At 33.4% G+C, this 23368-nt stretch overlaps 1 protein-coding gene across 2 annotated transcripts; it reads left to right on the top strand.

Annotated features, from left to right (window-relative positions):
* The first annotated feature begins 1125 nt into the window (after window positions 1-1125).
* LOC120340461 (xylosyltransferase-like) lies at window positions 1126-17243 on the top strand. 2 transcript variants are annotated; one of them, XM_039408719.2, is made up of 14 exons: window positions 1126-1374; window positions 2627-2716; window positions 3190-3336; window positions 3549-3655; window positions 4686-4814; window positions 6086-6289; window positions 7784-7979; window positions 9195-9275; window positions 10458-10527; window positions 11040-11142; window positions 11603-11741; window positions 12438-12560; window positions 13218-13445; window positions 13747-17243. In XM_039408719.2, the coding sequence occupies exons 1-14, from the start codon at window positions 1282-1284 to the stop codon at window positions 14677-14679; spliced, it is 2643 nt and encodes an 880-aa protein (XP_039264653.2). In that variant the 5' UTR covers window positions 1126-1281; the 3' UTR covers window positions 14680-17243. The 2 variants fall into 2 exon arrangements, with proteins under 2 accessions (XP_039264653.2, XP_077975877.1); XM_078119751.1 differs by lacking the exon at window positions 2627-2716.
* The last annotated feature ends 6125 nt before the right edge of the window (window positions 17244-23368 follow it).

Here is a 23368-nt window from a genome sequence, read left to right as displayed (position 1 = left end):
TACAGCATTGGTCAATTAGTTGGCAACCTTTTCAATATTTTTAATTTAAGGATAAATCAGCCTGTGCAATATCTTTTACTGTATTAGCATTGCTTGCTAGCATTAGATTTACATATTTGTCCCAGGGAGACACAGGGATAGGAAAGAAGATAACACGACTCAATCATACTGTCATATACTGATATAGCGAACCACAGCCTCTCGTCCAGTTACAGGGTTACCAGTCCATGTCTGCTATCAGGCTATGCAGCTATGGCAGTATGGGATTAGTTAGCTAGTTATTTGTTTCAGATGCATGGACTTGATCAAAGTGGAAGATTCCGTAACCGGCCAGCGATTACATGGAAAATCCTACAGTGGCAAGGAGGGGTCTCGTGTAGTTTCATACCTAACGTACCTCTAGGCTCTAGTGGGCGTAGCAAAACAATTTTTTGATATGTCAATCATAACTCCCATCTGACTACGCCATCCAAAAATTACGTCACTACGACATCACAATCACGTAACAGAGCTTGCCAAACATATTTACGATCGCCCGAAATGGCAACGCCGTCGACGATAAATAACTGACCAACGTCATCGATCTTTTTAATATGGGGATCGTTGAGACGAGAAAACGAGAGAAACAGCTGTCGGATTTCGGGTGCTCGTCTGCGCGTCTTGGATGACAGTTCGCATAGTTTGAAAGGCTGAATTACGTCACTGTAACGTTGTAGTGACGTAATTTTTGGATGGCTTAGTCAGGTGGGGGTTAGGATTGACACATGAAAAAATTGTTATGCTACGCTCACTAGAAGTACCGGTATGTTAGGTACAAAACTACATGAGACCCGCAAGGAGTACAGGGAGCAGCTTTGTAACGCCTCAGAACGCTCAGCATGATGCACCGCACCACTATTTTTACACACTGCTATTTTTCAGTCATGACTATTTTCATTTTAGTCTGTTAGTTGAGGGCTCAGGGTCTTGCTTTGATCAAACTTGTATTAGAAATAGTTTCTACATTAATTATTTCAAGGTCCAGCTACATATATTATTCCACATCCAAATTTTATCACTTGTTAAGAAATACTACGAAGTGGTCAACTAATAATTTATGCAATACGTTTATTTATTTTACTACAGGAAGTTATCAAATGGTATGGATACATAGAAAAGGAAATCTCGAACCTTTGGCATTCGGTCGTTAGGTCACGCAATATTGCGATTGCCAATGTATTATATTCCTTACATAAACACTAGTATGCCTCCATAAATATTTTTACATATCGAAGCAGTACAATGGGATTCGTGAGGACAGCATGGAAAATACGCCGGATGTGTCGGCACTGGAGGCCACTTGCTTACATATTACTGGGGATTTTAGGCTTTCAGGTACTTTACTTAATGGACACTTCTTAAAACTTGAATTTTAAAAACTAATTTAATTCTTGAGTGCTCTACGAATTATTTTTATATAGGATATTTTAAAAAGCTTCTTTTTCTAATCACATTTATAGATGGTACAAAATCAAACTATCTAAACCAGTGGTTCTCAAACTTTTTAAGTTGCGCCCATCTTTTAAAATTTCTGGGATTGCGCCCCCACCTCAAAAATAACTACTGTAGTTAACAATGTGCTACAAATAACAGATAGTAAGGCGAAAGTATATTTTCATTTCAAAAAACACATTTCAAATACGTGGATTGAACGTAAATAATGAAATAAATGAAAAGTTTTAAAATCTAAATATCCCAAATAAGGGCAAAATCAAATCTAACAACTATTTTTATTTGTAATTAGCTTCATGCCACCTTAAAAAATTGTCTATGACCCCTTGTGGGGTGCACCCCAACGTTTGAGAACCCCTGATCTAAACCACGTTACCCTAATTATCATTTAACCCTTTCCATGCGATTTTTATTTTTTATTAAATAATCGTATTTGCTACGCCGATTTTATGCATTTGTACCCCCACAACTAATCGATTGACTAACGAAAAACTAATGATCCTCTGCTTCCCACTGACGGCTCGTTGGAAAGCTTATTTAAAGAGCTTGCAATTGGCGATTAAAAAAAAAGTTTTTTAAAAGTGGTGGTCTGAGTCACAAACCGAATAGAAAAAAGGCATTTTTTTTTCTTGGGAGTTGAAACTTCAAACCGTGATAAAAAATAGAAATATTCGCTAAATCCTTTACTGTTACCGCTTCGTGGTTGGCAAACAATAGCATAATATTGCTGTAGCAATTTCGTGATCTAACTCAAAATACTCTGGTAGATGGAAGGGATAATATGTCTTCTATTACCACCCAAAAAACACTGAAATTTGCATAAATTTCAAAAACACTCCCTCGTTCCGCCGCAAATAAAATTCCCGTCGTAAACGAAAGCGAGATTTACAGTCGCTTATGTTAATCTTGAAGAAGACTTCTTATCAATAAACTAAAACCCGGAAAAACTAGACCAACAGTTTGCGACCGATTGCTAAATAAAACAGTGGGGTACATCAACGTACCCGCCGCAATCTAGCGACTTTTGTCGTTGGTATGTATACGTGCCCACCGCACGGAAAGGGTTAAAACTGATTATGTCTGGTTAAGGAAAAATAAAATACCGGTACTAATTATTTACTAATAATTCATCCAGGTGTTTTTTGCATTCAATTCTGGACCAAATCTTTTAGAGGAAGAAAAAATGAGACAGCTCAAGCAATCACGAATCGATCGACGCAATGCGGTTCGTACCTTCTCCTAAAATTCTGAACGATAATGCTTTTTGCATAATTATATTTAGAACACAGCACTCTTCATAATGGCTCATGGATATACATTGCCTCTGCCATATTCTTATTTTATATATGGCATAATTATACACCATTTGCTCTGAACATGGCTCTGCACAAGAAGCCACTGCTTTATAAGGAGGCACTATAGTTTAAAAGTACTGGAATATTTCCAGTACGGACGATTCATTGCAAGTGCGGTGCTGGGCATGGGATTTGAACCCAAGATTTTAACCTGCGCTGACATCATAGTTGAGTATAACACTTTAACCACTAGGCCACCACTATTTATGATTAAAAATGAGTAAGACTGTTTTCACATACACTACAACAAATAGAATAGAGAAATTGAGGAAGGTTCAAAAATATTGATATAACACATGAAATTTTTTGTCATCTGCAATCTCTGATGCAAATTCTTTTTCAGATGGCACATGATATGTTAAAAGGAGAGAAATCAATATTGGCTCGTAACCATAATGAGGATGGCTTCAATGCTCATGACCCCAACATCAGAGAACGATTTATAAGAGATGCAAAGAATATTGATGTATTAGAAGATTATGTTGTTAAAGTATGAAAAGTTTATTGTTACATGCATTCAGTTTATATAGTCATCCTGTGTCTCTGTTGATTTATCGCAAGTATAAAATTATCCTATGGTCATATTGAAGAATTAACAAAACAGCTAAATTTTTCGGTGACAATCCTTGCTTTTCGTTTCATTCTCTTTAATAAATTCCTGCCCTGTTACAATATTAATAAAGTAAAAATAATTTTCTCCAGAACTCTCTAAACATGAATAAGAAAAACATTGGAGAAGAATCAGATTTAAAGTCATCATTCGATAAGAGAACAGGAAAAGTGTTTTACGAGAAACCGTATAAACCAAGGTTATTTTTCTTACATCATTTTTAATTGGTTTGAATCATTTGTCGTTAACTTATTCCTCATATTCATATGTCATAATGAGTTTTTAAAGGTTTAGAGGTAGACTCCCTAAAACAGTGAATTTATACAAATTTGCATATAAGCTGATCGTAACAAGCCATACTAACCTATCATAGCAAATGGTTGCTTCATTGCGATCAGAGTTATGTGCATATATGCCGAATTTTAGGGCAATCAGAGTTATGCGTGTATAAGCCCTCCCCTTAGTCTGAAAACGTTTTTGGGGGTTTAAACTCGGCTTATATGTGGGGATATATGGTAGTTTTTATGATTTTGCACTGTGCCACATCCCACATGTGTATATTAGCATCGATGAGTTCATTATATTCCTTTTTGTGTTTGCCAATTGAACTGATATATAATGTTTGTGTTCTTTCATCTTGACAAGAAGGCAAGACAGTTCAATTGTCTTATCTTAGTCTTTCAAAAAATAATTTGGTATGTGGGATGTTGGTACTTGATAGGTCATCTGTCAAGATCACTCGAATTGATTTGAAGCCTTTCTCTGGTTAATTAGGTTGTTTGAAGAATGACATTTTAGGTGTTGGGACTTTATTTATAATGAAAGTTTTGCAACATGAAGCATCTTCGTTAGTATTCTTGCAACACTAATTTGAGCTATTTATGTTGCCTTTGTCAATGACACTCCAGCTCAAGTTTTCTAAAATTTGTCTCTGCAATTTAAGTTCGCTGATTATATTTTTTTTGGGAATAATTTTCTGTTTAATAATAAGTTTCTGTTTGGTTATAATACTATTTTCTGGATATATGTAGTTTTATTTGTAATATCATTTATACATTTTTAGCCATGTTAACTACGTGACCAAGTCACTAATTGCATTTTCGATGGTATTCCACATCCCTAATCGATTATATTTGACTTAATGTTCTATCTGAAAGCCGTAAGTCGTGTCAATTTGTGTTTATGATTTATTATCTAATAATTAAAATCTTGTTTTATATATTTTGCAGTTGTGATGTTACTCATAAGGATGCATTATCCGCCATATCCAGGGCTAAGACGAACGCTTGTAAACAGGAAATTGCTGATACTGCGTGTATGTCTCAGAATAATACTCTTTTTCCAGAATCAATGCCAAGGTCTGTCCGTATTTCAGTGGTGTTTATTATTTTTTGGTAATCATAATACTTGTCTCCATTGTTATTTCTATATATGTTGCATCATCAGCAAATAGTCAAATAATATTTATGGTTTTTATGCACGTACACAAATGTGTACAGTCTGTGAATGTCCAGCTGTGCAATACGTATGTAAAACATGTGTCTTCTAACATGCTAAACATTGTAACTTTTATTGAAACATCAGATAGCAATTTTGTATACATGTGAATATTTCATATTATATTAGTCACCTCCCATGAATGGAATTTAGCTAATGGGTGCACCATGATTAATTATATTAATAAATATTGTTTATTTATTGTCATGTTTATGATAAAACACAATGTGATTCTATAGGCCTGGCCTTAAAGAAAATTTTTCCTGTGTAACACCTTATCATATTACTCGTTCCACTGTTTGTTTATTTCAATGACTAAATTCACGGCTAGCTAGAATACAAAGGTGTGAATACCTTAGTGAAATGCCATATCCTTTGAGGAAGTTGAACAGTTTGCCATATTGTTGCCTTGTATGAATGATAACATAATGGTGTGGAATTAACAAACAACCGCCCACATAATATTTGAATATTTAAAAATCTAGGGCATGTGAAAACTTCACAGTATTCTTCAATTATAACCCAAACACTGGTACTCCCGCAGTACGTGTACCGGGTTAGGGTTAGGCCATAATTATATTCCGTTTTTCCTCATTTTAGTTCTATTACGAGTTCGGTGACTGTCTGTGTTATCCAAGTGAATATACCCCTCGTCCATGGGCTTCAGTCCCTTTACACAACTTGATGTAAAGTAGGCGAACAAAATTAGTTATCTCCATATTGGTACACATACTTCTGCAGCGCCCAAACACCTTATGATATGAATTTACTTCTGGTTTTAGATTATCCCGAAAAAAAGATAAAAAAAGTAGAGATATCACATCTCAAAATTATACATTCCTGTTTTATGCCAATAGGGTAATTATTTCATTTGAGATAAATTACCAAGAATTGTTTCATACTAAGTTCAGTTCGAACATAAGTTTTCCATGTTCTTGTATATTATTTATAAATATTCATTCTTAAGTAAAACGTATTCATCTGAGATCTGAATGTAAGTAAAATCAAATTATGTATTCATCCCCAGGTACTATTTACTATCATATCATAATGTGTAATAATATTTCATGTTTTCAAATATCTTTGCAATTGTATTAGTTTTAATCAAAATCAAGTTTTTTCCAAATTCCAGGTACTGTCCACATCCTGGAAAGTATACTGCACAAGCTCCAATTCCTCAGTCTTACGATGAATCTTTAAAACCTGTCAGAATTTGTTACATGCTTGTTGTTCATGGTCGGGCCATTCGACAGTTTAAACGTCTCTTCAAACTTCTATATCACAAAGACCATTTTTATTATATTCACGTCGATAAGAGATCGGATTTTCTTCACAGGTATTGCAGTCTCTTCTCATACATATTTTATTATTCGAACCTGTTGAAAATTGAGAATAAGAAAATGTACCGGTAGTTTTGTTCTAGTCACGCATTTATATGTATGGCCATATATGATCTTCCCCGAACAGCTTGCTTTAATCGTGGTCCATGCTTTTTTGAGAATTTAAATTTGTGATCTTTTATTCCTGAGCTGCGAAATGTTAATGGACTTGTTGGATGTTCTATAATTGTCCTTAGGGAATACTTCACTTCTTGTATCTGACTTTAATTCCCTGATTCGATGACGAGTGCTCAACTAAAAAAAAATTGACATAATTGTAAAATAATACATTTTTCATTAGTCTCATAGTTAAAAAAAAAGGTTTTTACTGTCAGAAATTTTGATTGTTTGGTATCGCACTATGGATACAGACTAATTGCTTTATGTAACTTTCTTGCTTTTTCAATATCATAGTTTGCAAAAGTTTATATTCAATCAGATATATAAGTTATGGATGAAACAAACTAAATAAAATTCCGTCCTTTCAGTATTTTATGTATTTTGAAATTCTATGTACTAGGCTACTATTTGATCTCTTTTCATTAACCAAATGAAATAACCAAATGAGCAGTGAAATTTTCCCAGAAACAGCTCATATTCTTGTATAAGCTGTAGATTTAGGATAATATTGATTATGAATTACTGTCATATTAATAAGAATGACTCTAAATGTTGTCTGAATGGCTTATGCATTGTAAATAAGAATTCTCCTACAGGAATGCACATAGTTTTTATCTAACCTCATCTTCGCTCAAATGACACCATAGTTATTGATGATTGCCAGGTCACAAATTGATCAAAAGACAGCATTAGCATTATCTCATAGATACCAATTGATTGATACCAATTCAAGTTGCATGAATATGATGACCTCATATTTACGAATAATATTATTAGCATGCACAATTCAAAGCTTCCGTCTGTGAGAAGCACACTTGTATTCACATATACTGTAAATTGTATCACAATACCAACAGAATTCTGTGTTGCCATAACAGACGTCAGTAATTAATTTTGCACATTTTTCAGAAAGTAAGCATATCACGACTTCCTTTACCATCAAGTCCACGCATCTGAAAACAAATAACTGGCTTACTGATCCCATACCCAACATGAACTGGTAACCGGATGAGAGGTCGTGGTTCGCCATAAGATTATGTCGTTTTATTGACTTATCTCGCTCCCGGAATAAATATGTAAATCCTATATCCCATTATAAGCTTAGTAAAAAAGTAAAATCAATGTTTTTTACCGGTTATTTAAGCAGTTCTAGTTAATCCTTTTTAGGTGATTTAGAATGTTTTTAGAATTTATAATGTTTACTATGGTTTTCATTAAGTGATCCATTAGACTGGTCTGATCAATTCTAAATGTGTTAAAATGGTTATTAGGGAATTTTTACCTTAACAGGCATTTTGAAAAGTAGCAAATAGCATTTAATTTGCTTTCAGGGAAATTTTACAAATTGCAACAAAGTATTCCAACGTTCAAGTAGCTCCATGGAGAATGGCGACAATCTGGGGTGGATCAAGTCTTCTTCAAATGTTATTGAGAGCAATGAAAGATGTCGTGAGTTTATGGTCCAAATGGGATTTCTTTGTGAACTTGAGTGCCCTGGACTTTCCCGTTGAAACCCACGATAAATTTGTAAGTTTTATTTGTGTGTGTATTATATCTCTTTACTGCTGGTATGAAATATCGGTGTCTGATTAACTTGGTGTTAAAAATTCTTTATAAATTATATAATACTAGAAACTTTATCACAATTTTACTAAGAAAAAGGGTTATTTTGAGTTAGATTGGTAGTAACATACCTATCTTGGCATCATAAATTTTGGTTTTACTCGGCTATGTTTTTCAAGCTTTTCTGGACGATCCGAGTTAGGCTAAACATATTAAATTTTAAAAATAATATAAATTTTAAAAATAATATTTGAAATGTTTTACAATAATTTTCTTTTAAACTGTTGTTAAATTGTTTATTATTCATTTGTGCCATCATTACCAAACTAAGAAAAATCTGTCGCTTCTCAACGCTTCTGAATTTTGCTTTACTTTATATATTTGAGGTTCCAGTAAATTTTTTCTGAAATAGCTTGTTTGTGAAAGTATTTTTGTTAACATGGGGATGCGAGTTTTTTTTTTTTCAATTTCTGAAAATAATGAATAACCTTATTTCCAAACTTTAGGAACTGTAATAAGTTCCTAGGGCCGGGAGTAAATTTACCCTTCAGGGTTGTTAAGCTCTCGCTACTATACGGACTGTCTGTTTGTTAGTTAAGTATTATTGTGAAAAAATTTGCCTTGTTTCAATTGTAGTTATGTGAACTCAACATCAACACTGTCAAAGTAACATAAAAATTTATTTACCATGGGCATGTCCACTATTCTTTATGACATTGTCATTTGATTTAGTAGTTTGATGTTTGCCAATTCTCTTATTGCTGGAGTGATGTTTGCTATTCCGTCACAATACGTCCGTCCTGGCTATTATATTCGGAAATAATATGCAGGCGTTGTCTACTTGTAGATAGATGATTGAAAACTCAATAACTATAATAACTATGGTTTTCTACTTAGTCCAAAGAATACCTAATTTTAATTTCTAAGTTAATCAAACTATAATATTTATTTGAAAATTCTATCTGTTTGTATTACTAAAACATGGTCTGTCGTACTCATTCAGAAGCAAAATATAAATACTGAAACGAAATCTTTTTTCAATTTCTACTTGCAGTTTTTGTAACCTACCGGTTTATGTTTTTCGTAAACTACTTTTGTGATTATTAATTCACGGTTTCCTAATTCTAGAAAAGTATTATAAAATAAATTAACAAAAATATTGTTAAAATTCTTTTTCAGGTCAGTTTTATGACAAAGTACAGAGATAAAAATTTCATGAAGTCGCATGGAAGAGATGATGAAAAATTTATAAGAAAACAGGTGTGTTGCTCATCGCTAACAGAATTTCGGTCTACTTATTGGCTGAAATTGTTTTTCGAAAAAAATGAGTGATGAAATAGAAGAATATCCTAATTATATTTTAAAAAGCTTGTTGAAAAACATTTTAATATAATATGAATGATTAAATTGATTTTTATGATAGATCGATCATGAAATATGGTAAATTTGTAATGTTCAAAGTAAATTGCTAAAGTAATCCCATTATACTTCAAAAACCTATGTTATTGCGGGAAGAAGATATACCAACCGATTGATTTAAGTGCAGTTGATATCATTTCACTTTTGCCATATTTTTTTGGAACGTTTCCAATTGTCTTCAAATAGAGATTACAGTCCATGTATCAATAATGCATGGTAGCAACAGAAGATTAGAATAGGAATAATAATAAAATGGTGATCAACAGTAATTCAATGCTACATACACTTGCTTATAATAGGATTTTAATAATATCTAGAAAGATGATCAAATATTTATATGATTATGACGATATTAGGCATTGTGCATATTTTGTTCCACGTCATTCTCACATGGTTGTGAATCTGCTTCTATCTATGAAATTACATGAAAAATGTTTTCTCTTTTGTATATATGCTTTACGATTGTACGCGAAAATAAATGAAAAGCTTATATACCATGGGAACCAATTATTTATGTTTTCAAATTTTAAAGCTTCGAAACATAAAATGTTCACAAAGTTCTCTATTAAATGATTGAATGATGTGCTTCATGCATGATTGGCATACAAAAGTGTTGAATGGAGAAAAAAATAATAATAAACACTGATTAAAAAAAATAAACCTGGTTAATTAATAGATATTTTCAACTTCATAACAAAATTGAATTTGTAATGAGTTTATCAAAACCCTATATATATTTTTTCTATAAATTTGGGAATTTAAAATTTTGCCTTTATGTTTTTAAATTTAATTTGAATTGAAAACCTTAAATTTAAATACTGTAAACATTGAGAGTGATCGAATAGCAGTTCATTGTAATAATAATAATAATTGTAATAAAGCTATGTTTTTATTTATCATGTATTGTTTCTATAATCATTCATAGATTAATATTTAATAAAGGTTCAATTTTCAGTTTAATAATTGGTCAACTATCTCATAAATATTCATGAACTTATCAAACTTTATTGTTATTTTTGTCAGGGTCTCAACAGAGTATTTGTAGAATGTGAGACACATATGTGGAGGTTGGGAGAAAGGGAATTGCCAAAAGGTTTGTTCGATTTCGATTTTGTAATGTAAAATATGCATTTTTTTGCTTCCGTAGCAACATTGATGATTTTAATGCATATAGATTCAAAAAGTTGAACTATCTACTTATGCACGATCTTTTTGCCCGATTCAGTAGCAATAAATATTGTAAGTTAAAATAAATTAAGGATGATAAGTTATAACTAGAAGCACAACAAGAACTATTAATAAAATAATAAAAAAAAAAGACAAAAGACAATCTAGCTATCTACATACTTGAAATATGTATTCAACATGGTTTGACAGCGTAGCAACAATGTATTACATTCCTGTAATAAAAAAATAATACTCTGTAATTTTTTTCGAAATTGATATTATGCAGCTTGGATTGACTCATGAATAATTTCTAAAATATCTCAAAATTAATTTTTTGAAACTCTTGTTTTGTTTTTACATGACCTATATTAATGTATGTATCTTATTCATATACATTTTCACATTGAATACTCTGCATTTTCTATATTTCCATCACAGGAATCACATTAAATGGTGGAAGCGACTGGGTTGCTTTAAACAGAGAATATTGTGACTACGTTATTAATGGAAACGATCAACTCCTGACAGATTTGAAACACTGGTTGGTAAAAATGTTTTGAACGATATTATAGTAATAAAAAGTCTTGATTCAAAATCTACTAAATCATTCAATTTAATTTATATTTTGTGTACTTTCTGTAACTTGTATAGATACTCATATCAAAAATATGAAATTGTCACAGGAATATTTTATTTACAGCCAGGTCCCACTGGCCAAATTCGGCCCGTAGGGTCATTCAATCTGGCCCGCCTGGCTTCGCCACAACCAAATTAAAACCAAATTTCGATGTTTAAGTTAAAAAATAGTTCAAGGAATTTGTTGAGAATGTGATTAAATTTAGTTTTGGCACAAGGCTTATAATTTTTGGTGCCTGATCTAAAAATCTTTCCCATCCCTGGTATATAACCTATAATTCCAACACAGTAAAGTCCAACGTCCCAACCGCTAGGCCATCGTACCACATTTATCATTTGTTTGAAATAGTTTTTGAAATTTTTAGGTACAAATATACACTCCTACCTGCGGAATCTTTTTTTCACACACTTGCACAAAACAGTGACAAATGCGAGTCATTCGTTGATAATAATTTGAGAGTAACAAATTGGAACAGAGCTCGAGGTTGCAAGTGTCAATACAAGGTACGTAGCCTCAATGTATTTCTCTACCTAAGGGTTAGAAGGAGAAAAGGTTGTTTACTAAATGGGTGTGGACACCTTTATGTGATTTGTACTTTTATAGTCGTCTTGGTAATATGTTTAATATCGGAGAAGGGCGTAGCCCGTTTCAAATCAAGCGTGGTTGTTCAATTCATTGGTGTGGACTAAAGTTCACATCTGACTATTTGCAATTACGTAATTTCAAATTTTGTTTTGTAATAAAATTCGATTTCATATGCTTTAAATGCATCTATTTTGCAAGATAATCATGGTGAAAATTGTAATTTCAGTTATGTGAAATTTTCTATTAAACCTTCATTATTTTTTCATGGTGAAAATTGTAATTTCAGTTATGTGAATTTTTCTATTAAACTTTCATTATTTCCCAGTATCTATGTTAATAAAATACTCTGTTTTTGACAAATGCTTTTCATAATACACAATTCTAAAAGAAGAAACTTCATTTTTCTGATTTGAACTGAATTGAACTTCAATAATCAAATGGAAAAAGAATCTTACTATATGTTTATGCTATTAAAATTTGTACATAGTATACATCACACTGTATTTGAAGATAGTTTGTTTTATTTTTAATTGCTACTCTTATAGTCCAAACGAAGTTAGTTCTGACATTAAATGCACAGAATTGTCAGAACTGAGTAATAACTTGATTTTCAGCATATCGTAGACTGGTGTGGATGTTCTCCAAACGATTTCTTTCCACAAGATCTCACAAGACTACAAACATCAAGACCTGTGTTTTTTGCCAGAAAATTTGAGGAAAGCATAAATCAGGAAGTGGTTAGTTGCTGTATTTTAACAACATTTATTCGATATATTAATTGTATTATCTACAGCAGAGGTGTGGAACGAGCGAGCAATCCCGATCTCTTCACGTTGCAAAGCTAATACTTGGTTCAATTTATGCATATGACGTTACAATGCCCAAAGCTAGATTGTGCGAAGTGAGCGACGCATATTATAAGAATTTTTGTGCCTGCAACAACTAGTAAGCCTATGTTAAAAGTCTGATGGGCTTTTTAACCTCGGCCTTTTTTTCACCTGTCCAGGTCTGACATGAAGATTGATAACCAATTCGCTATTTTTGCTTTTGCTAACTCTTTATGGTATTTCTGACAACTATTCCTAAAATTGCCTAGCATTACCAGCGATGTATGTCATCAGTCACAGGTGACTGATCGTGACCAATCAGCTGTGAAATTGAAATTATCATGTTGATGTTACTTCTGTTGAGTTCTATTGTTTCTCAATTAAGAGTTACTTTGGAAACGGTTATGGGTATTTTTTACCAATAATACATTTATATTAATTGAACAGTTTTAATTTGTGTTAATCAATGATGTGTGGTTTATATTTGCGGTCACTGAGCGTTTCTTCTATTCGTCAATATTTTAATTTACCGAATGATTTCGAAATCACACATTTTTTTGAATTCAGGTCAATCATCTGGATTTCAAATTATACGGAGAATATCCATCGGGTTCACCGTCAATACGATCTTACTGGGAAAACATTTATGATTATCTCGATGAAACGTTACCAAGTGATTCTCTATTGACTCATTATCACTCGTTCGCGAGGCTTGGATTATCGAAGATTAACCCCGTTCTAACTGATGATACTCCAAATACTGAGTGTTTCTTGAGACTTACTCAACTTAAAACGGTAATTCTTGTTTCTATTTCCTAGTTTTAATCATACAGAGTGACCCATATCGACGGAACCCTTAAATTTCTTAATTACTTCTACAAAAATGGAGAAAATATATTTAACACTTATATTTCAATTTGTGTATGATTGTACCGAAAAGGTTTATTAATCCAGGAAGCTTTGCACATAAGTTTCGTTTTCTTTGAAATATGTAAAAGGTAAGATTTTTTATATCCGTGATTTTCTTTTATTGAAGAAATCTGTTTGAACCAATTGTCTTTTCTTCAAAATCTCTATTTGTTTATGCAAATTTCAGGTTGAAATGTATCGATATCAGGAAGAGTTCAAAGGCTATGTTGTAACATTTGATGCACGTTGGATGCAGGAAGATAAAAAACATCCAAGATCTCAATCTAGGCAACCGAGTAGCGTAACATTGCAAACATTAGTTCCTAGAAAACAACCATTAGAAATTCTCGATAGTGGTTCTACTCTAGCTTCTCGTTTAGAGTGGGCTGCTATTGGTACAAATTGGGATGTGAAAGAACTTGTTCTGAGGGATTGGGGTGGAATTATCGGTCCACTGAGCGAACCACGATTGGTTGCAAAGTGGTCGAATTCTAAAGAAGATTTTATAGTCACTGTAGTCCTCATAGACCCACTGAATGTTGTAGCAGATTATAACGATTTCAGAACGCCAGCAAAAACGGCAGGTGTCACAGACACTCCATTAAATCTTCAAAAGCCATTGCGTCCTGGTAAATGGAAAGTACGCTTTTATGCACAGCGACAATTTCAAAAAGCAGCTGCGGAACTGTCATTTATTGTTGCTCCGCTCCGATATCGCGATGGAGCTGTAAACGATGTAAGTCTTGTTACCGATAATAGAGGTGTCACTAACGATGACGAACTCAATTCCGCTAGGCGTAATCTATACTCGATTCGTACTACTTTGAATTTACGACGTGACTACGGCGCAGAAGCTTCTCTCGAAGAGCGTGCGGCCTATGTCGGTGAAGATCTCGAGTCGTGGATTGATGAAGTAGTAGCGGATGCCTGGACGGCAGACAGTATTTGCCTCGCTTCATCAGATGGAAGTGCATGGTCCATGGCTCTTCCAAGGGAAACCAACTGCTACACAAAACATAGACTTTCGCCAAAATTGTGCAAAAATGTTGCATGGTCGTCTTTATATCCTGATCCAAAGTCTGAGTTGACGAACATAAAATCTAATGGCAGAATTAGATGACAGGGTAGCATGTTTAGTTAGGTATTTTATAATCTTAATATTGCGTCTAATATGATTTTCTTTTGTGCAGTAATCATGAATAATATATATATATATGATATTGTGGTAATGAGATTTTTTCACTTTTGTTAAAATCGGAATCTTTTTCATTCAATTGAAGCATTTTGATATACTAAAAATCATTTGTGAAATTTGTCAACTCGAAAACTTTTTTTTAATAAATATTTTTTTTTGTTTTTATATATTGACAATCAAAACAGGAATGTCCTTAAACAAGTTGTTTCATAGAGTTCTTGTGTCCAATTCTATCCAACTAATTCAAATTCATTGTGATGCAAAACCATAAGCTCGCTTCTGAAAAAAAACTGCCCATATAATTTATTTGTTGCAACATTTCCTGAGAAACCGTTTCAAAATTTTTCATGTATTGAAGCGTAAGATAACTGTTTTTTTGTAGTAAAATAATAGTTTTGCAAGTTATCCTATTCTGTAATGATCTCATATCACTTTCACATGGCATATACCTTGGTTTGTTGCATCTTGTAATTTTTTTTGTAATAATTTGGAACGGGATAAATTTTTTTTATTAACTTTTATTTGAATGGCAAAAAGTTTTGTTTCAGTATTCTAAGGGTATAACATTTATATATTATTTTTTTTATCAATTTTTTGTCTCTCTCTAACATGCAAGGGTCTGAGGTCTCATTGAGCAAATATAGGAAGTATAATGTGTTATATGCTGGTGTCCATGGTTTCAGATTTATCCATTTCCAATAATCCATAATCTTCGATTTTCTCTTCCCTGTACCAGATCTGTTAGGATGGAGGAAATCTATATCTGATTGCACAGCATACAAATATCCAGCCCATGACTTCAGATTAAATGAAGTTTCCAATCCAGCTTGCATGTCGAGATAGCAAAGTTGGACTATGAAAACTTTGACATTAGCAAACTGTATTGTTTTGAAATTCGAAACCCAGTGCAGACATTCCCTCACAAAAAGGTTCAAAATTTCAACTTTCCAACTACTAAGAAATTTTACAATAAAATACAAAACATACCCCTTAATCAACAAAAACAGCGGACTCTGACTGCTGAAGCCATCTTTTTTTGATAGAATATATGAAGTATCTTTAATCGTAATAGAACTTAATGAAATGACGCAATTATTAATTTAAATATATTTGAGCAGTATTATAAATTTCAAGACACTTTTTCACTAATGATATTGCAGATTTGAAAAATGTTTTCAATTAATTGTAGTTATTGACAAACAAGTATCTGATAATTCCTGATTTTTCTTTATTGACAACTACTTTATCTTATGTGTTGTTATCGGGGATGTCCAAAACGCACCAAGTATTCAAATATTTTGAAATTGGTTGTTTTCAATACAGTAAATTCCTAATTTTAGGAATATATCAGAATATTATCAATTTAAAATCTGTTATAAGAATCTAAATATCTGATTTGTCTGTCTTTTAGTTATTAACGCGGTATCAATGTGTTTTATATCTGTGTTCTCAGGTTTGATATTTTCTGTGTCTCAAAATAGCTCCTATATTGCTGGTATATATTCAAGTTTCCGCATAAAACTGATGAATATGAGGTAACATACGCCTTGAAAAAATCAACATTGTTCGTGATATAGCAAGCAATGCTCCCAAATTCCAGTTCTTGCTAACATAAGAAGTTTAAATGAATTAGAATGAGTGAGCAAAGAAATCCTTGATTTCAAGTAATTTGAATATGAAAAACTACTGTCATTTTTATTGTTGAATAATTTCATATGCTTTATTTAATGTGCAATTCAATTCATTATTATTTGGCCCATTTCATTGATTATACCAGTGGTGTGCAACCTGCAGCCCGTGGGCCAAAATGTGGCCCACAAGGAAAAATTGTGCGGCCCAAGGAGAAGTGCTAATATTGGTGTGCGGTGAAATGATTTATACAAGCAGATTTATACAATGAATACTTGGTGGACATGGGCGTACATGCAAATTCTAAATGAAATTCACAAAACACGAAGCAACTGTTGTATTTTCACTAGTAAATTAAATATTATGTATGTATCTAACCAACCCTGGAAACTAAAAAGCCTATTGGTCTGAAAACATTGTAAAACACAGTTACCTCAATCAATAGAAAGTAGACATATTCTTTGGTTTTATTACATTGCCGTTTACCATCCAGGCTAAGGGTTTTCAAATACCTAATTATTTTTATCCCAGCTTACAACATGCCAAAGACAGAAAATTTAAAGTTTGTCAAATTGAATGAATGTGAAGGGATTTTATCCATTCGTCAGAACACATTTGTTGCATTTTGATAGTTGTGTCTGATTTTTTATTATTATTTTATTTACTTCAATTTATTATATCTTGATCATGTTCGCAAAGACTGTAGCAGTGTCTTGGTTACTTCATCCACTACACAAGCATGATATATATATATATCGCTTCTCCTCTTCAACGTTTAAATGCCGTTTTTCTTCAAACTGTAACAGTCTGTATTTTCAATTTTTCGATCGTAATTATATTGGAAATTTACAGTGAAATAATGATTGGTCTATATTCTGGGAAACTGAAAAGTGATTAAACAACAGTATATAAGTATAAGTTTATTTCGACTCCATAATCAGCATAACAATACATTTGACAGATAAAAACAAATAAATAAAAACTGATTATGAAATCAGGGGAGCAAACAAAACCTTAGATAAGGTTTATAACGTACAAAATATAAGATGGAAGGTTTTGCCAAGAGGAAGTGGTACGTGTTTACTCACCTAAAATTATTAAGTTATTTCACACACGCTCACATGCACCCACCAGCCACACACACACACAACCACTGAGAAGTTATTTAAGTAAGAATAAAACGCGATAAATTCAGGGTATACTATAATAGTAGCTAGTAGCTCGACTGGTTGAAATTAACGAAATCTCCATCACCGGCAGTTTGAAAATTGCCTTTCTACTGTGTTTGTTTTAAATTTCATGCTTCCGAAAACAAATAACTAGCCAGCTAATCCCATACCCGACATGGACTGGCGAGAGGTCGTGGTTCGCCATATGATTAAGCCGTGTTGTCGGCCTTCCTCTCCCCCGAAATAAACATGCAAATCCTATCCTATAACTTCAATTTTCTCTCGTGTTCCCTCTTTAGAATTAGGGAAATACCAGCAGTTTCCGCGATGTCAGGAAGTCCGCTTGCTCATACCTACACACCACAGGAATGTCCCCACCAATTAACCGATGCGTTGGTGAAGAATTCATAGTGCTCCAACTGTCAAGCCTGAAGCTATTGAGAATCCTTCCTTCTGAGAGTCATGCTTTTTTCTTCATCTTTACAGAGCTATATTTATTATTGGGTGGGACTGTGACTACATGACTCTTCTGGACATTGCTTTTAATTCGTATGCCGATGGTTTATTGGGCTTGGCGATATTAAAACTGTTTGTCTGACGTTACGTCGATTCTTCTCTGAGCCATGAGTAGCATTTTGCTTAATTGGTGGTCCAAAAATAAACTCTCATAGGCGCATATAACATCGAATCAGTGTCCTGATCAATTTCTAGGGTAAAACTTTTTCGAATTTCCTTCTGACCGCGTCGTCTCTGATATTTTGTTTTCTTTTAATCAATCAAGTGCCGATAATGATCTACATGTTTTGTTCACCCCAAGCTTGATAAAATCGTACAGTTGACGAATTATCTCCAACCAAGGTATACATTTTTGCATCTGGAAGACATCGTTTCTACGTGAAAATATAGTGACAAAATGTTTGGATGGAAACCAGGAAGCAGCGGGTTTTTCAATTGTAAAAGTAACCTGACTAAAAAGTAGAAATAAATTTAATCTTTATTATCATTAGTCTGATTATATCGGGAGCCTAGTGAAACGCAACCAGCTTATGAATATCGTGCTAGATTTTGGCTAAATCAGTCTTATGTTTCTTTAAACATATATATATATATATATTTGTCAAATGCGGTTGCTCTTACCATCAATAGAAGAAAAACTTTTCAACCCGATCCCGCACGTGAAAATATTTCAATTTGGTCAAATTTAGGACGATTAATAGGAAACATTGAACTTGAGTTCATTAAATTTATAGAATATATATTTCTGTCGTGTATGCGATGTAATTTTTTTATCACCATAACATCTTTCCCGAGACCCGGATCGCAAGTTTGCAGGTATTCAACAATCGTATATATCAAAAAATGTAGTAAAATCAGTCAGAAGGTTGTTCGTTCACCAAACTGAAAATACACTTGGTTCGAACATTGAATAGGAGAAAATATAAAAATGGCGTTCCAGAGTAAAGGGAGGCGCGAAAAACCAATCCTAGTTGTCGAGCAGTGACTGGTCGTGCTGGTGTAAGGCAGTACCCATTGGAAAGCCATCTTACTCCGATGTAGACGTAGAGCAAGGCTGCCCAACCCGCGGCCCGCCGAACCGTTTTTTGTGGCCCGCCCTATAAAGTTTGTAAGCAGACTTTTTATGTTTTTACTATGTTATTTATTAATATATAGGGTTAAGTACGTTTCTGATTTTGGTTTGATTATTCCCGCCATCTATCTACATTCAAATGCCGGTTCTTATTATTACGTATGTGTCAAGTCTTGCACCCTGGTGGGCATCGACGTCAGTTTTTTTTTAATTCTCGCAGAACTGAGCGTTCTGTTCGACGAACTCGAAAGACATTGTGCGATCATTGAGGACGGACGCTGAGCGCAATTATGGGAATGAATTTGGGGCCTAAATTTGCGAATTAATTTCATTCTGATTGTTTTCTTACGTGTCTGCTTTGATCGTCTTTATTGCCAGCGTAAAATAAAATGTCAACAATATCTTTGGTACTGGTCCTGGGACTCGTTGTCTCTTTATGTTTGTATTTTTTTTATCAAATGTTTGGGTTAAATACATGAGATTTCGGAAATATCGTCACTGCGTATCCGTCAATAATTCTGATAAAATTGACTTAACGGCATTGCCGCATATTGGTCACGAATCAGTATATATAGGTTATTCGCCCAGAAATCTTTGTAATGTTACTTCAAAATTTGTATTGGTGTTTCAAATTTTACGAAACGGGCCACTTAAACTTGATATTCCCGCAACAGTGGCGCACATTATGCTCATTTAAACATTGACCACGCCCCGTGTTACCAGATATTCGAATTGTAAACTGCTATTCTAATATTCGAATAATTTGCCAGCCCTACTCAGTGACCAGAAAACAGTAATTAAATTGATTGATTTGATGTTAATAAACTTGCCTTTTTATTATTATGTAAATTACGTACACCGAAATCAGGACTTGGCTGGTACAGAATTAAAATGTTTGGTACAAACGTTTGCGGCCCGCAACGAATTTCGTCACTTGAAGGGGCCTGCGAGACGAAAAAGGTTGGGCAGGCCTGACGTAGAGTGTAGGTTTCATAATTCTCATTGCATAATTAATATATACCGTAAGCCAGTGTTAAGCGCACTGGCCATTATTTTATTTACTGCCTCCCTGACTATCGTCTAAAAATAAGCAGTGACCGCTGATATTCTTAAAAATGTTTTCGTGGAACGGTACGGTAACGGTCAATCATAGCAGGGGCGCAATCAATCGCAAACGCCTTGATATTGTTTGGACTCTGGCCTATGGTGAAAGAAGCGTCAATAAACGTAAGCCCCATAGCATAAACAATACAATGGATTAACGAATGTCATAATATTTTATTTCAAACGAGAAATTGCAAACACCGAAAAAGTTAAGTAAACTAGGTCAAACCAAAACATGAAACTGGAATAAAATTTCAAGTAATATTAATTTTTTTGTAACATCCCGATTTGCCCCCAATTGTCCAGTCTGACGGCCAGCAATCGACCAATTTGCAGTCAGAGCTCCTCTGTAAAAGATCAACGTGATATAATCGTTTGGCTTATCTATATCATAAGTGGTATTCTTACTAATGATTCGCATTTCTTTGAATTTTCCGATTTATCTATAATTCAGGAATACGAAAAGATCGATGATTTTTGTTTCATTTACAATGTTTGCGAAATGGAAAAAATGTGATGAATATGAAAATATGAACGTGTCGTAGTCCAGCTGAATGATGGAACGAAAGAGATTTATTTGAACGAATGACAATTGAAAAATAAAAATTTAGTTGGGGCAGTGTGTGCTGTGTCGACGCATCGATATATTATATATGAGTTTTTATCTTTGCGTTTCTATCATACTAGATGTCTTCTTTCAATATATATATAAAATAGTTCTCTAAAATCATTAAAACCTCGACGGATTCATAGATCCAGTGTTTTTTTGATTAGGTGTAATAATAACTAATATTAAAAAAGCGCATTTTTTTCGTGAAGTAGTATTTTGCTACTCGGTTAAATTTACTATTTCTCATAAAATACGAATAAAATCCAGTGCAACGAATGAGAAAAAAATATTTTTGCCATTATGTATGTTTGTCGGCGTTTAATTCACATTTTAATTAATATCGCAAGGTTTGTATTTATTTTAATTAGAAATATGCGCTATAAGACATTTAAAAATTCATTGTCGTTAGTCAGTATTAATTTTTACACGTGCCGAAAGTATACATTGTACATACAGAATTATAAAAAATAGATAAAAATGCATTTAAGTGTGAAAGGAGACGCGATAAACGATACGTTTTACTGCAAATATATTATAATTAGAGGTTTCGAATGAAATAGTACCAGATAATAGTACCATCCACGAATGTGCTTATATGTATGACTTGTTGTGTTTTCAATTAGCCACAGAAATGTGGTAAGAATTTGAAGTGTTTTATTGCCCACATAAATGGTTAAATATTAGCGAACAATCGACGACGACGCCACAGCTGTAAGAATACCATAAAGATGTTACCTGTATTTGAAAAGCAACACATGTTGACTCAATGTAACTTCAAAGTCGACCTTGTTTTCTTATTAAAGTTCCTTTAAATGCATTGTCTTCAGATGACTTCAATTGCTTTTTATCGTAAGTCATAGTCTTCCAGATTATGGTGATGGGTATATATATCATATAATCGCAATATTTGTAAATCCTGTATTTGTTATCACCGTATTTGCACTAATAGGAAAAAAACTGACGCGCTGATGGCTTGACAAGTTGAAGTAGTATTGCTGGGTCATGAAAAGTGCACTATAAATATCTGCCAGGCGCTTCCCTCACCAAAAAACGGATAGAAAAATAAAGCGACTTATTGTCTTAAAATAAAGTATATCTTGTTTACGCGAGGCTGGTTTATCAGATGATTGGAAACTATAACAGACAAATGGATACTTGGAATGTGTATACACATTGCGCGGAGGTGCGATCAAGTGGCATCAATTAAAAGCAATTTTTTTAATTAAAATTGAGATCATTAAAATCAAAAAGCAACCCGATTTTGGTATTTTAAGAGCATCAGTGAATAATGTGGTCACTCAGCAACTCCAATATCAAAAATAGACTAGAAGTGAAAGGACTGGTGACCGTTGAACAATTTTTATTTCATTATCTAATATCAGCTAAATACCCAGATATAAATGAGCAATCGCTCATATGTTTTGGATTTTCGAAAATCAAAGAACGTTAACTTGATGATATCGGCAATTTCAGAATTTATGGACGGGCGATTTTATTCGTAGTTATTATTTGCATTTTTTTCTTTCAAATATCGCAGCTTTAAATGCTGACGTTTACTACAGTCCAATATTAAAAAACGCCGACATGTATACCGAACAAGTAGAACAATATTTATATTGTTAATATAAATATTAGTGATAATATTTGTTTCTCAATTTGTACCAAAACCAGCAACATGTTTGTTATCCGTCGCCATGCTGCTCGAACGTGGTTTTATCATTAACAGGTGTTTTCCATCCATTTCAGAATGAGAAAATAATGCCATACTCTATAATTCAAGGAATTGGTTAAATATTAGCCAGCAATTGGCGATAAAGCGTGTGACGAGTGGTGCCAGAGTAACCAGGTGCTGCCTATACCTATTCGTTAACCACATGCTTAACTGGGAAAATTGCTTACGTCTGTTAGAAATATTTCATTCATGTTTTACACAAGCGTGGCTTTATTAGTTCGCATTCGCATACTTTTTATGCTCCAAGATCGTTGTGGGACTTTTTACGGTTAATGTTTTGCCCTTATCTTACTTATCTCTGATGACCAGTTCATGCCTACAAGTTGTCCAGGTTTCATGATGATTGCTCGACAGAGCTATACATAGATTGCCATGGCATTAGAAGTATAAGTAGTTTTATTCAATTTACCATTTCGCTTAAATTCAACTTTAATCCAGTTCATTGTGGAATGTAAATTATGACGAAACAGCTCATTTTTTATAATTTCAATTTGCGTCGTGTCCCCCACTTTTCATGAAATTTTACTGCCAGGACATTTTGTAAAAATGAACATTACATTAAGATTTTTAAGGGTGGTCTCATTAACCAAGGATCTGGTCATTTCACGGTGAAAACAAATTACCAAATACCCATCAGGATACCTAAAATAACGGCCAAACGCAGAATGGAACGAAGAATATTTTGTCTTAAAACTAATATACAGTATATATATATATATATATATGTCCTAAACACTGTCAATGATAACAAAACTTCCAATTCTAAGTCTTTGTTTAATTTA

The sequence above is a fragment of the Styela clava genome, chromosome 14, assembly GCF_964204865.1.
Source record: "Styela clava chromosome 14, kaStyClav1.hap1.2, whole genome shotgun sequence".
In the NCBI taxonomy this organism is placed as follows: Eukaryota; Metazoa; Chordata; class Ascidiacea; order Stolidobranchia; family Styelidae; genus Styela; species Styela clava.
Note: the sequence above shows the minus strand (reverse complement) of the source record. Positions and strands in the feature narration are given on the sequence as shown.